The sequence below is a fragment of the Crocodylus siamensis genome, chromosome 2 (genome assembly GCF_052110815.1).
Source record: "Crocodylus siamensis isolate JL-2025a chromosome 2, ASM5211081v1, whole genome shotgun sequence".
NCBI lineage: Eukaryota > Metazoa > Chordata > Crocodylia > Crocodylidae > Crocodylus > Crocodylus siamensis.
The window spans coordinates 94,279,343-94,295,678 of NC_143396.1; the positions used below are offsets into that span (position 1 = coordinate 94,279,343).

The 16,336-nt window shown below is 38.6% G+C and overlaps 1 protein-coding gene across 6 annotated transcripts in view; it reads right to left on the reverse strand.

Annotated features, from left to right (window-relative positions):
• Positions 1 to 16,336, reverse strand: part of LRBA (LPS responsive beige-like anchor protein) — a 591,088-nt gene that overhangs the window by 327,378 nt on the left and 247,374 nt on the right. For all 6 annotated transcript variants that reach the window (XM_090036376.1, XM_090036373.1, XM_090036375.1 and 3 more), the window contains exon 37: positions 1,097 to 1,263. In XM_090036376.1, coding sequence (XP_089892502.1) covers positions 1,097 to 1,263 — 167 coding nt within the window. The remainder of the gene's footprint in view (positions 1 to 1,096; positions 1,264 to 16,336) is intronic.

The following is a 16,336-nucleotide window of genomic DNA, read 5'->3' on the forward strand; positions in this document are numbered from 1 at the left end:
TCTCTATTTATTCCTGACTACATACAGTGCACTGGAATAACAATTAAAACGCTCAACTTTAACCTAATATTATGCATAATCTTTGATTATAAAATTCTACAAATTGTTCAACATGACAAATTCTAGCAGTTGTTTTACAGCAAGCAGCATACAACTATAAGGAACAGTGGTAAAATAATATATTCCATTGTTCACTCACGTTTCCCTACCTCTGTCTTTCATTCTACAAATGACAGCTTTTCAAGAGGCAAATGTATCCAACCTGGTTATGTTTTAGCCAATACATGGTCCTATTATTTTTAAATCCTAATTAAATACACAGTACTTGAACTTGCATTTTAGATATACAATTGAAACTCTAAGCTTGACCTATGCAGACTCAATTAAACAGGTGTGTTAACATAGTTATTATTCCATATATGAAGACTTCCCAAAAATCAACAACATACTCCCTATATGTTAGTATTGTTTTGCCCCTTAGAGAGCCCATAAAATGGCTGCTTCTTCACATCTAATGAGAGAAAGAGACTGGATATGATATTACTTTTTTTCAAAATTGTATTATTCCATTCCATTCTTGAACCACAGTAAATATTCTAGAGATGCTTAGGTACAAATAGCTGAATAAAGGTATAAAAATAATCCATATTTTTAAATAAGTAATGCAATCCTAATATGGAATTTGGCAAGGTGCAATAAAGGAGGGAAAGTCAAAACAAAGGTGGGAAATGTGAATGTGTTGTTCTGTTGTTGCCTTAAACATGTACTTTACTGGTTCTGTAAGTTACTATTTACATTCAAGAAAGCAAAATGCATTTTTATAATTACAGACATGCATCAAGATGATAGTACTGTATTAAAAGATGTCACTAAGCTATATTGTTTTGCATAAAGAAGACTGACTAAGAAGTGATATGGAGTAAGCGCTAAGTGTACCAGACTACTAAAGTAAAACCATCTCTTCCAAAACGTTTTAGATTCCTATTGTAATTTGCTAGTTTTCCTTCAGACTTGAACTCCCCTGAAGACATTAATTCAAATCATTCTAGGATACCTGCACAGCACCCAAATCTTTATAAAAAAAATCTATCTTTACCTTGGTGCAGAACTTCCCCAGGCTCCATGCTTGTCTGTCAGAATGTTGATAATTTTCTGTATTAGTTGGGTTGCAGTCACATGGTCCCGGTACTTAGCGGCTCTAATCAAATGATCACACATTTTTTCTTCTTCTCGTTTATCAGCAGAATACTGGGCGCACAGTGACTAAAAAAAAAAATTATTTTATTTATTTTATTGTTTTTACTATCTTGCACATTTACAATCATCCAACAGAGCTCCTTAAAGCACTTTTCAAAAAATGAGTTTGTCTTTCAAAATCCTTTGAGTAAGAATTATCTCCACTTTACAGATGTGCAAACTGAGGTGTAGAGCAATTGTCCATAGGACAGTAAGCCAACTGTCTACAGCTAAGTCAACTATAAAACCTGGGCCAGCCATATGCATTAACCATTACAACGTCCCCCCAAGCTATTTTTTTAAACATTACTAATGTGACAGCAAAATTAAACATTTAGGCACAACCAATTCCATCACACTTGAAGAATAAGAAGAGACTGTGATTATAACACACAAGGACAGATTTACAAAAGGAATTATATACCAGTTAAATGCCCAAAGCCTCCCAAATTCAATGGCCATTTAACTGCTATCTGTGTCAGCCTGAAATTGTAAAACCTAAGAAGAGATTTTCATATTCTCAGTACACAAGCCCATATTGACACCTAACTGTTATTCACATCTTCAAAGTAAAGCCTCACAAATAAAGAACACTAAATAGGTTGTTAGCTATTTAAGGTTGTTAACTACATGAAACTTCCTTCCCAAAATGTCAGCTGCAAAAAACTATCTAGATGTAAGACTGAGGCCACTTTTCACCTGTAGATATGGTTCTTTAGTTTATGGTTGTGTTACAATAGCAGGCTGTTATGGCAAAGCTAAACTTTCTTCTTTCTGTACCTTATCAGTTGCATAAAAATATTACATTTTTCACAGTCGTCAAACCTAACCATTAACAAGAACTAAATCACAAAAAATGAAAGGGTGAAGGATTCTTTGTTACAATATTTTTTTGTTCTTGCTGCTACTTTTGTTCCCCTTTGTGTTTCTTCTTTTAAAAAAGTTATTGATAATATACCACTCTTGAAAAGTAACAATTTACAGCCCTGGAGCCTGAAGCCAATTAAAATACAGATCAGATATAATTATGGATATAGGCAATGAAAGCTTCTCCCCATGTCAACACTTCCCGTTTCTAATCTCAGTTTTCACCTGGCAATTCTACAGATAGTGTATGTCAGACAAAGCACTTCAGCCTTTGTCAATGATTGGATTATGTTATGACCAACTTAGCAGAATGGATACAAATGTCTGGAAAAGAAAGCGAGAGAAAGAAAATGCCTTTTCATTGTGAAGGACAGACAATGAAGATGTTAGCACAATTGTTCTGAGTTTAGGTACTTGTTAAGTGATCACAACTTTCCTGACATAGAAAGCATTTTATGGAACTTTGTGCTATGATACCTACAAAGGATTAATTTTATCAGTCAATCGCCTTATCTGCAACAAGTATGAATAGGATTAAAAAGTATGGGGAAAAGCCCATGAGTAACAAATTCAACATAGTTTTTCAGACATTTTCATTGTCAAAATGAACTAATGGAAAAAAAGAAAAAAAATTAGAAACATCTTTCAGTTTTAACAATAAGATATACTGATTACAAACTTCCTTGTAAATGTTCCCTGCTATATTTCGAATATCCCCTGTTCCAGTTCTCAGAACAATGCTCACCTGATGAACAGAAATCCAGAAAGCGTGAAGCACAGGCAGCAGACTTTGCAGTTCAATGAAACATTATCAGGAATTGCCTTTTGTACTCCTAAACCCAGCATTCCTCCATCCCCTCCCCATCAAAAAAATAAGATGGCTAAGTCACGACAAACACTACACAAGATTTTTATAGCTCTTTTTAAATATAGCCGTCTTCTCCAATACATTAACCTATCTTGCACCCATGACAATTTTGAATTCTCTTCACCAGCACTTTGTAAATGTTTGATAAGCTGTTATTTTTAAGTTGCTTGAAAGGGCAGAATTCTAAAAACAAGTGTCCAAGGTAAGCTAAGTAGTCAAATGTTTTAAAGTGCTCTTTAATGGATCCTCCTTTACAATTTGAACAGCAACTTTTCATATCTGACATAAAATCCATAGATATAAATCACATTAGAGGGTTATTCCTTCCCCATTATCAATCTCTGTCTCTTTATAGAACATTAAGGTCACATTTGACCTTAAAACATGATAAAATGGAAATCAAACTAGAATGTTTTGTAAAAGATATAATGAACTTGTACGTCTTTAAAAAAACTCTTTATGATGCCATTTTGAATGCATTCTTTATTAAATACCAACAATGAATTTGGTGTGGAGACATGACTTTCATATGGAGAGAGCCCACAGGCATTTCCCTCCTCCTGACAACTTGCATGTACTTAAAAGAAAATGGCTTTAAACTGTCACACGATTAAAACTAGCAAGGAGTTGACTTTTCAGCAGAACAGCCTGATAGAGCTTTAAAATGAATGAGCTTGCAATCCCCCTAAATCCTGCTTGAAATCGATAGACTTTAATATACGGCAACACCACAATTATGACATTACTCTAGGCAGGGATCTTAAGTGTAACAAGTTCATTAACAGTTTACATTATGTCAGTAAGACCTTGAAGCTGCTGGAGTTCTCTTAAGATGTTTGGCACCTGCTCACTTGTAGTTGCTAACATCTGAAATATTTCACCAGATTAGCGGGCTGTCAGGCCATCAACTACCAGATTGGTCTGAACAGTCTAGTGTTTTTCTAGATTACTTTAGTTTTAGAAATGTCAGCAGGGGGGAAATAAGGAAAGTGGGAGAGATGGTCTTAAAGAGAAAAAGGCCTTTGTTTGGCCACATAGTCCTGGGACAGCAGCCAGAACCACAGTTGCAGATACAAGATATATTTTCAAACCCTGGGAGTACCCTGGCCAAAGAGAGGCTATTGGCAGGTCTATATCTGAGTTTGGAACAGCCTCACATGCAGTTACACCCTTTAAACAGTTCAACACTTCAAAACTTTAGTTTCGATTTGGGCTAAGTTCCAAATGCAGAAATGTTTCTCTCGAGTTGTCTATGCCAAATTATTTACCATAGAGTCCTTTAAAATCATCCAAAAAGAGTGCTAGCAGGTCCCCCAAAAGTAACAAATTTCACATTTCAAACCTAAGTGGAAAGAGGGAATGAGGTCAAATAAGCAGAAAAGGGTAAAACATAGCAAAGTATTAGGTATCTTATCTTCCCTAGATTCAGTTTGATGTTAGCCTGAGTCTTCTTGAATGTCTTCCTTACAGTCAATTTGTACACTACTTAATGCAAAACTGATTAAAATAAAAATGACTGATATTAAATCTGTTCTTCATTGAATAAAATCATTTTAAAATAGATGGTTAACTTCAATGCTAAAACTATGGTTTTCCTTTTATTTAAAAGTCTTGGTTTGCCTTTATACCTTTACTTATTCTCTATACTTCACTTACAGAATCACTGTAAACATGCCAGTAATTTCCCTTTTGCTTTAGACAGAGTTTTTGTTCCTTGCCAACATAACTATTCTAAATTGTCTACTCTTCTACCAAGTACTCTTTTTTTCTCTGTTGCAGTTTGTTTCAGCAAGCCTGTTAAGCCTCTACAACTAAATTAGTTTTATTTCCCACTGATTCTTACTAAGGTTGATAGTACATAATTCCTGTTCTCAGTCAGATTAAAAAAACTGGAAGAATTAGTAAATCATCGCTCATCCTAAAAAAGAGTAGATAACTGATATTCAGTGTGGCAGCTGTAATCTAGCCTGTTTAAATCTTAGAACCTGGCCAGAAAATGGTTCCTTTGGTGAAAATCCAGACTAAGACAGTAGTATAAATTAAAAGCAATGTACCTCCCCCAGGTGTACATTCCCTCAAAAACTATTATTCGTACTATTTGCAGTAAATGAGCTTCCCCTGATTTTCAACTTCATATTATCCTATGTAAAGTACTGTAGAAAACATTTTTTAAAGAGTTTAAACAGACGGAAAAAGCAAGTAACTATATTTTCCTGTTGAACTTTAGGACTGGACTAAATCACATATTCTCAAGTATGACATGCCATTTGAGACCCAATGAAATTGCCATTCTGAAGGATGATAGGAGAGGTACTATATGCCTCACCTCATACATCTGTTCAACTTGCAACTAGAAAATAAAGAATTTATCTGTCAGGGACAAGAACCATCTAGGATAATTGTCAATAGGCAATGAGAACAGGGGTAGGCAACATTGCCACACAAAGCCATGTGACTATTTCAAAGATTTACTATTTTAAAAAAACACCATGCATCAACAGCCAAAATTCAATTACCAATCAGTGGTAGACCAACAAATATGCTACTTGAAAAAGCAGCTATTTCAGAAGTCATGAATACTATATTTACTTGAATCCAAGACAAGATACTTCCCCCACCTTAACATACAGGAAAGCCTCTGATCTTACATTCACATACAAGCAAGGGGTCAGACCAGAGAGAAGCAGCTGTGGCTGCAATTCCAAATCTGACCCCTTGTCACCTGTCTCTCTTAGCCTTTGCTCCCAATATTTGTCCCCTACCACCCCTGCTTACTTGTCCTCTGTAGCTCTGGCAGAAAGCGCAGAGCATGTGCTGCCTCCGGCCCCAGTCCAGCCACATAGACGTGGTGGTGGCAGCTCTGACCCCAGCTCCAGGGCTGGAGCAGAAGCTGCTGTATGGCTAGGCTGGGGCTGGAGGCAGCATCTGCTCTGTGCTCCCTACCCCAGGACAGAGCAGGCTCCAACAGAGCCAGAGACAGAGCTGTGATGGGAACATAAGTGGTGGTGTCAGCAGGGGGAGAGGTGGGGGGGAGGGGCAAGTGATGAGGAGGGGCAAGCGGGAGGAGTGGAAGGGGTGGCAGGCAGCAGGGGGTACAGGCACTGCAGTGGGTGGCAGGGGTAAGGCCACACTTGATTCCCCAGCCACCAGCTCCTCTGCTGCTGCTTGCCCTACTGTAGCAGTGAGGGGATGCATTTAAGATATATATATTCAAAAATATATTCTAAACATGGAAAATGATAGCATATTTATACATTTTCCATGTGTAGAATCTAATTATTTGAGGTTGTCTTAACTCAAAAGTCGCACTGATTTTGGATAAATATGGTAATACTCAAATTATCTATTATGCTTAAATTTTTTTCTGAAAAGAAAAATCTAACTTTATAATTCAAGATGAAAATGTTCAAAGTCAGATTGGTTGTAAAGTTTCTTTAAAAAAAGTAAAAATGATAAAATTCATTAGATATCTACTTCCTCGGTTCTACTGGATGACATACTATAATGTGTGCAATATGTGCGCCACAGAGTTCTGATGTGGTCATAGGCAAGATGACATGTAACAATGCAACTGAATCAGGGCTTTCCATTTCCACGCTTCAAACAGTACTTTGTTTTGAGTGGTAGGTTTAGGAAAAGGCCCAATGTAAGAAGACCGCAGAGATGCTGAGGAGAGGATTTTAGGATGAAGCAAGGGCACATGAGGGGAGAAAATGGAAAAAAAGTTTATTCTGTTTGCAGAAAGACTGTTGCCAACAACTGTCATGGTGAATCTGTCCAGCTTCCCTGCCTGCCCCTACTTCAGTGGAGAATGAGATTCTCTGATATTTTAATAAGATAACCTCAGGCTCCGTTTATAGAACAATATGTGAAACAGAGCTGAAAGTAAAACACTCTATGTACACATTAAAATATGAACCACTACAGTTTCTAAAACAATGTATAATATTGCACAAACTACTTCTGAGTTTAATACTATTTGATAGCAGATAGGATTTTTTTTAAATACAATTTTTTCAGTCTATTGTCTGAACTTCAAATTTCCACAGAGCTTTCACTAAGCATTTTGAAGTATGCCAGTCCCTTTGCTTAATTTGACTCAAAATTACTGGTATCATGAACAGCCTGTCCCAGAGGGTGTCATTTAAGAGGAAAAGTCATCCAGGAGACAACGGAGTCTCGTGCTGCTAATGCAAATTTCCTTCAAATAAGGACATTTTAGTAAATGAAGGAACTCCTCAATCTTCCACTTTCAAGGATCTTTGCACTTGACCCCTGACCTCAGGTTTAAAGTCTGGACTAAAAAAAATGCTACCCAGGGAAATCTTACAAAGACTCCTGAATAAGACTTAGAAAAATGAAAGCTTAAAACCTCAATAGCGAACAAAAGTCAACCAATGACAATGTCTGACAGCCACCTTCAATTCTGAAGTGATGCTTCTGTCATACAACGACTCAAAGTATTGATTTCTCTCAGCATGAAAAAAGCCTAAGCCAATGAAATAGATATAGCATCATCCCCCCGATAATAGCCATCAAGGTTAACACAGGCAGAACACTTATCAAAGTATCTCTTCTATTTCTTCTTGTTTTAATGGACTGAATACAATGTGATGGCTTCTTGTCTGCACAACCTACAGTTTCCAAACCTCATTTATCCATCCTTTATACTGATTTGGAGATTAAGAAAAAAATCTGCATCTAAATTAACTGTCTCTTGTTATAAATTTGTTCCAGAAGACCCTTATAATTTCACAGTCAAGCAGTTCTCTAAGAAATATATATAATGCATGCTTTTAATATGAAAAATGAATCTTAAGACAGAAAAAAATGCAATCTATTCATGACAAAATTCTCAGAGACAGAAAGAACAGGCCAGATGCAGATTAGTAAAAAGATGAGCAAGACTAGAAAAACCCTAACACAGGCAGCCGTTAGGGCTAGCAATGAAAAGAAATGGCTGGAATTCTCAAGAGATTTCTGGTTCAACCCTGATTAAAAGCAATTGCTTTCTCTACAGCCTTGGGTAAGCAACACAATATTACATGTTAGTAAACTCAACAACAAACTGGGTAAGTGCAGAACCTTAATGGAAGTTACATGATGCATGCCAGCAGACCTTAGTAGGGTAAATAAAGTCATCAAAACCAAGAAAAGTTGAAGCAGATATTAAAATGAGTGGCTCAGCTCTGAGTGATAGAAAACATATGACTGTAATGGTTGTAGCTAGTAGTGACCAGTTACAAATTAGATTACTTGTCCCTTCCTTCCCCCCTCCTCTCTGTAACATCTCCATTCCCTTTTTAATTTCTACTACTGCAACATCCTTTGGTCTGATCTACCTCATTATTATTTGTAGGGCAGTAGTTCTTTCAGGCTGCATATAAAGATCAGGCTTGTGCCTACATATATCTTACTGCATCATTCCTCCCAGAATTCTCTTATTAAAACACTGTTCTTCCAATGCTAGGAATGTGTTCAGCCCTGTTCCAGGTCCTTTCACTGGCACCCCAAATAAAATTCAAGCTCCTTATTCTCCTCTTCAAAGTCTTTCACAAATTCACTCTTACTTATATGGACTTTAATTTCTATCCTGGCATAATTGACCCTCAGGCCTGAATGCCCCTTGCTCTGTATAGTTGGCCCATCTCTCTGTCTGCACTTGCCTTCATGTTGTCTTTTACAGAGGAAATTTCCTTATTGACTCCTGCACGTTAGATTGAATCTGCAAAAACATTTCCAGGTGGACACTTTCTCTGGTGTTTGCATCTTTGCATTGTTTATGTTTTAAAATAGGCTACCAACTTGATGCAAGTCAAGAGCCTGAAGGTCCACCTCCAGCATGTAGAACCATCAGAATTATCTACCAATGTCAGGCACTAGACTTAAATCTCATTAAGTGTGAACATTGAGAGTACTCTTCCAGGAGATTCCTGCCTCATTCTCTAAACCCCTTCAGACTTATGCAAACAAGACTGTTATACACAGTGAAAAGCCTTCTTCATTCCCTGCATATTACCCATTCTGTGGATGAGATAGGGGAATTATATTCAATAAATAAATAAATAAATAAAATGTGATCATTAAAAAGACTACCTGATAATCCACATGCACAAAACAGCTAAATTAAAGGTTACACCAGCCCACTTAATTCTGGTATGTCACAACTTCTGAGTGTTTGACTTTCCAACCCTACCAGTCCTCTAAATAAGTAATACTTTAAGTAGTATCATAAGTTTTTAAAAAGCTAACTGAAGGACAAATTTCACTTTATAGAATATACTGACTGGTATGGGCACATGGGTGGATAAAGGAAGGTCGGGGGCAGCCAACGTACCCCAAAACAAAGTACCAACACACACTTCCAAGGCACCTTGTTGAGATGCCATACTGAGATGCTCTGTGCACCCCAATGTGGACTGTTGATTCCATGTGGGACTGTTGATTAGCTTTACCGAGCAGCAGAACTAAACTGACAATGACTACAGTGCTGCCATACTGGAACTAAAATGTATAGAGAACTAGCTCAGATAGCTCTGCAGCATGACTGGCAAGACAACCATGAGACAGGTGGGTGACGGGATCATATGAGAAATGGGTCAGAGGTAACACATAAAGCTTTTGTGTTTGTCTCCAAATTAACATGTGGACCTCTCCATTTCTGGTTCCCTGTTTGCTACATTAGTTTAGTAAGTTTACTTTACAATTCTGTGTTGGAAACCGCTCAACTATGTTAACTTTCATATTTACAGCTGATCTTTCTGAACAGCTCCCAAGACTATAGGAGGAGAGAAGGGAGGGAGAGTAGAGCAAGTGATCATACTACAAGAGGCAAAGACTTTTTGGGGAGACACAGGAATCAATCCATCATTCTATACAACCAACAGAAAAATAAAACAAGCACACCTTCCATTCCTGTGCAATATTTGTAAATATCTCTGAACAATACTTCTTGTAGAACTAAAATTTTATTTAGAATTAGACAGATCTCAGTACTAAGATATTACATAAGTTATGGATATGAATATCAGAATGGTTATCCATAGTACAAGAGGAAACTGCCATCCATCTTTCACCAACTACTAGCTTCTGCTCCAGGAGTTATTCTGGCTGGCTTAAAGTTAATTAGTCTGGGACCGTCCAGCTTCTCTAACTTGAAGCTCTGACTGCCCTCCTAGGCACATGCCCTCAGCAATACAAATAACTCTCCACTGCTAAACAGGACAAACTATTTTCTATCCCCAAATCATTTTCCTCCATGTACTTAGAAACATCATTTCACAGTGTGTGACATGATGACTCTGTGTCCAGCTGTATCTGGAGAAAGTTTGGATTAGTTTTTAAGAGTTTCAAATCTGAAAAAGCATTAGGGGCTTTGGTTTCCTGTCAGAGGGACTTTCAAATGGTTGTCAGGAACCTCTGAGGGGAGATAAAAGAAAAGATAAAGGATTAGACAGGATTTATTCAAAGGGCCATTTATAATATAACATGCTCGGCTGTGCTGACCTGTAACTATCCTCTCATTCCTTACCTGCTTTCAGAGTTATGATAAACATAACTGAGACAATATTGGGGAGATTTAATCTTTGTAAGAGTAGATTTAAAAATATATATATTTCTATTTAGGAAGAAACAGACAAAAATATGGAGGAAAGAAAAAATAAAACAGGACAGTGGGGTAGGGGCTGTAAGAAAAGGCCTGACCTGTTTTGGTAGCATATTGACTCCATGGCTAGGGACAGAAACTACACATAAACCAGTTTAAGTAATCAGAAACCAGTTCCAATCTGTAACACAACAGAAGTTCAGTGCACATAAACCATTTTCAAAATGCCTGAAACTAATTTAAGATAAACCTGAATGGATGTAGTATCAGACTTAACTAATTTAGGTTAACTCTATTTCAGAGTATCATAGTATCACAGTAATTAGGGTCAGAAGGGACCTAAACATATCATCAGATCCGATCCCCTGCCCCAGGCAGGAATGGGTGCTGGGGTCATATCACCCCAGCCAAATATCTGTCCAGCCTCCTCTTGAAGATCCCCAAGGTAGGAGAGAGTACCACCTCACTTGAGAGCCCATTCCAGAGCTTGACAGCCCTAACTGTAAAGTAATTGTCTCCTGATGTCCAGCCTGAACCTTCTCTCTAACAATTTGTGGCCATTATTCCTAGCAACCACAGGTGGTGCCTGGTGGAATAGAGCCTCCCCCAATTCCTATTGGTCCCCCAGTGAGTTTGTAAATGGCCACCAGATCCCCCCCTCAGCCTTCTCTTGTGGAGAAGAGCCTTTAGCCTCTCTTCACAGGGCCTGCCCTGCTGCCCCTTGACCATGCAAGTGGCCCTCCTCTGGACCCTCTCAATGCTAGTCACATCCCTCTTGAAGTGCGGCACCCAGAACTAGACACAGTGCTCCAACTGTGGCCTGACCAACACCGCATAGAGGGGAAGGATCACCTCCCTGGACCTGCTTGTGATGCATCTGTAGATGCACGACAAGGTGTGGTTAGTCAACAATGACTCCAAGATCCCTTTCTACCACCATGTTGACAAGAAGGGTGTTCCCCAGCCTATAGGTATGGTGCTGGTTTCTTCTCACAAGATGCAGTACCTTGCACTTGTCTGCACTGAATTCCACCCTATTCTCATCCACCCACCTCTATAATTTGTCTAGATTTAGCTGGATTCTGTCCCTCCCCTCAAGCGTGCCCACCTTGCCCCACAACTTGGTGTCATCAGGGAATTTAGACTTCGTGCATTCCACACCCACATCCAGATCACTGATAAAGATGTTGAACAGTACAGGCCCCAGGACTGAGCCCTAGGGAATTCCACTGCCCACATCCCTCCAGGTCGAAAATGACCTGTCCACCACCACACTCTGGGTGTGACCATCTAGCCAATTTGCCACCCATCTGACTGTGTAGGCATCAATGCCGCAGTCACCAAGTTTTTTTAAGAGAATGTGGCGGCAAACCATGTCAAAGGCCTTCTTAAAGCCTAGGAAGTTTTTTGAACTTCTGCCCCAGCCTCCCTCCAGATTCAAGTTAACTCACAGTCCCCCAGCATTCCAAGATACTTTGCACCTCCCTTGCAGGGTGGATGGACTAGTCTTGGCTCAAGCTGTCTGTTCCAGCTGAGCAAGATGGTGTGATCTAGCAACCCCCCAGCTTCTGGCTTAGGCCACTGCAGGCATGTGGTTGCTTTTCTAAAATCAAAGGTATACGAATGTCTGTTCACTTCCTTATTAGTTCAATCTATGCAACTTAGAGTAACCCGCAAAGATTGAATCAGTTCAGCCTTAGGCTTTTTGACTCCCTGTAATTAGCCTATAGAATATGTAAGTAAAACCTGTAGAAGATAAAAGCAGAAGGATTTGCATAAGATCCCACGATACTTGTAGACATTCAGCATGAATTGTGAAACTTTTTTGTAGTAGAAGGACTGGGTTTTTGAATGACTACTTACCAGGATAAGAAGCAAGGAATTGTGGGAGATATCTTTCATTGGACCAACTGTATAATTTAAAAGATATCACCCACAAAAATCTTTGCTTCACATTTTTCTTGGGTCATCATGGCTACAATATCACTCCAACAATATACCCAATTGAAGTTTTTTATTTGCAGTATGTATATTGAATACATACATGCTCCAACATCCCCCAGCTTCTGGCCTGGGCCACTGCAGGCATGTAACTGCATTACCGGAATCAAAAGTGAATGTCTGTTCACTTGCTTATCAGTTCAATCTACACAAATTAAACTAACCTACAAAGACTGAATCAATTCAGCCTCATGTTTTTTGACTGTCTGTACTTAGCTTGTATGTTTGGAAATGTAAGTGGTCATAAGCATTATATAATTGATGATTTATTTCAGTATTTATGCCAATAGCCTACATTTTCACATTTCATTCCAACTAATATGAATCTGAACTGGGCAGATCCTGATTTGTTTCTGCTTCTAATGCATTGACATAATGTTTCAATTTCAGCGCAACAGAGAAATAGAAAAACTAAAAAGCTTTTTATTTATATAACAGTGCCCAACATACTTAACAAAAAATAATCAAATTTGGACCTATACCTTCTTGACAGAATGTGCTTTAAAAAAAAAAAGACCCAAAACTGATGTAAACACAAGTAATATTGCCAAAATACACCTTAAGAGAGACATTGAGAAATTTTTTCACTGGGAAAGAAATTGCAGTGGACTGTGTGTATAAAATTAGAATATTCAGACTTTAAAGCTCTGTTCTAAACTACCATGAATGGGGTCTTTCCTCTAAGAATACAGTACAAAAAACTAAGTAGTCACACAATAGAAATGGTCCTTAACAGTTTTAAACTCTTCTAAACTGGGTAGCAGGAGCTAAATTCAATCTACCTTCAAAATCAATAAATAAGAGCCTTTAAATGCAGTTATCTGCATAAAGATACGGGTATGAGACAAAAGCATTCCATGAACTTAAAAAAAATGCTGAATCTTTAAGGTACTGAAATTCATGTCAAAGTAAAGCTCTGAAGTTCTTGTCAGGTGTGATCTTTTCTTACAGTAATGGAAATGTGTTTTTACTGGCCAGTGGAACTCCACTGTTGCTACAGTAGATGTAAACCAGGTTCATAAATGTCTACATACAAGTAGAGTAGAAAAAATCAGATGCCTAAAAATGGTGCAATTCTGTATAGTTCCATATCACTAACTTTTTCATTAAAATTTTAAAAATTAATTTTAATTATAACTATGCTGAAGTTTCAATTGTGAAAATTAATAGCCTAGCAGTATGGGAAAACCTCCTACTTCTCAACAAGAATCTGGGATTTGCTGCAATTGCTAGCTAACTTCCTTTCTACTGGCAATATAGTTAAGAATGCACAAGGAGAAGATGCAGTACAGCATTATGTAAATAAATTTTATATTAATAGCACATCATGTAGACAGGTGATATCCATCTGACACACTGCAATCTGCATTATAAACTGCACCAGACTCTGTTACATTCTACATTCCAAATTTGAGTGGTTCTGAACACCTGAGACTCAAAACCAACTTGCCAGAAAAACATTCCTTTCTCTTCCCCGCAATGAAGACATGAGATTTCTCTACAATGTAAGAAATGCTTTGTAAGTACTCTGTCCTGGATAAGCAACTGATTTAAATCCCATACCATGTGACCAGTTAGACAAGATCCAATTCTTTTCAAGGCTATTATTTCTAACCTGGCAAACGACAAAATAGTGATTTAGCAATTCGTGATAGATTTCATAGATTTCGTAGACATTAGGGCTGGAAGGGACCTCGGCAGATCATCGAGTCCAGCCCCCTGCCCAAAGGGCAGGAAGTCAGCTGGGGTCATAGGATCCCAGCAAGATAAGCATCCAATTTCCTCTTGAAGGTGTTCAATGTAGGTGCTTGAACCACCTCCGCTGGCAGCCTGTTCCAGACCTTGGGGGCTCAGACAGTAAAGAAATTCTTCCTTATGTCCAGCCTGAAACGGTCTTGCAGGAGTTTGTGACCGTTCGACCTCGTCATCCCTTGGGGCGCTCTGGTGAACAAACGTTCCCCCAGATCCTGGTGGTCACCCCGATAAATTTATAGGTGGCCATCAGATCACCCCTGAGCCTACAGAAACAAGGTATTTTTAAAGAGATTTCTAAAATATATTAACTTCAATACATTTCTCTCTTTCAAGTAGGATTCAAGGAATGTTATTTAATAGGTTGAAAAACAGCACCTAAAAAAATAAGCATTTTTGAAACTTTCTTTAAACTATGTTAAGATTATTTTATTGGCTTTTGTTTAAGATGACCTGTAGAACTCTGTAAAATGACCCATATTATTAATAATTGTATTATTAAAAGTAGCATGTACTCAGCAACTGAAACCAGCTATGTAGTTGATTAAATGTAACCAACACTGAGCATAACTATAAAACACATGGCCCACACTGGGCAAACAAGGGCTAGGTTAGCATATCCCATCTGAGGAAAACATATGGTAGTGCTCATTAAGTGCAATCCCCCTCTCCGCCGATTCTTTTTCAAATCATGATGAGCCATGACATTGCTCTCTTTGTCACCTCCTCTCTCATCCTGGCCCACACAATTAGTGTGGCCCTGCCCTCCATGAAGTGAAACCAGATCAGGATGTTCTGCACCTCACCTGCGTATACATTTTTTTAAGAATCCCAGGACTCAGGACAAAAACACCCGATTCCAGTCATGAGCTGGGGCATGGATGGGGGGGGGGGGGGGGGCAGGAAAGGGGGAGGCAGTATCTGGAGTACACACACACACACACACACACACACACACAAAGCAGTGCTGAGGTGAGGGGTCACCATGGCTTGAAATGCTGTTGACTGGAGGGGCTCAGCCCAATGAACTATATAGTAAATCATGAGCCTTTTGGCTGTGGACTAATACCATGCATAGTTTATACTACATGTAAGTAGGTGCCAAAGGGCTATTCAGAAGTGTGTTTATGGACCATCTGTGTTAAAACTTTTCACAGTTTTAAAAAAGGTACTATGCATCAATTCTGGATAAACTAAATTTATGGGTAGTATATGCAAATTGCTATAGCCATGTTTAATTTCAAGGTTATTGTTTTCAAATTTGCTCCTCGCTTCCACGTGCTCAGGGAGAACAAGGTCTGACAGAAAGGAGAGTAGGAAAGGACTGCCTGGGGGATGTTGAGGGGAAGCAGAGAGCAAAGGAGCTACTTCTCCCTTTCCCCCCATCCGATTTATTTTCCCTGCTGTAGCAATGGGAGAGGGACAAATTCACAGCAAACTCCAATAATTAGATTCTATACCTGGAAAATTGTAACAAATGTATATATTTTTCATATAGAGAAATCCCAATTATTGGGGGGTTGTCTTGTTATTTGAGAAAATATGGTAATATAGACTTCAGCTACCATAAACAATTTTTATGTGGAACGCACTGACATGCACATGTTTTCACCCTGTCGAAAAATTTAAGCAATGAGAGTGATCCCACTGGAACCCTCATGCTGACCACAGGTAGCAACACTGCTCACCTTTTCTCTGCAAGTGGTCAATGGACCACCCTTATTAATTCCTAATAGGGAAATCTCCAGTATCACTTACGGTAACACTAGCAGAACTTCCTCTCCCATCCCTCTGTCTCTGCACCAATACATTCATTAGGCTAAAAAAATGTATCTTCTGCTGATAGTAAGAAGCTTCCTAAACACTAAAATTGCTTCTACCACTTCAGTCTCTGTGCATGTCTAACTTCCAAGCACCAAGCTTTCAAACAGAGCACACTAGAAGCCAATGAAGAATGGAACCTATGGTAATGTATCTAGAACCAAGATGACAAACTTTTCTTGGGC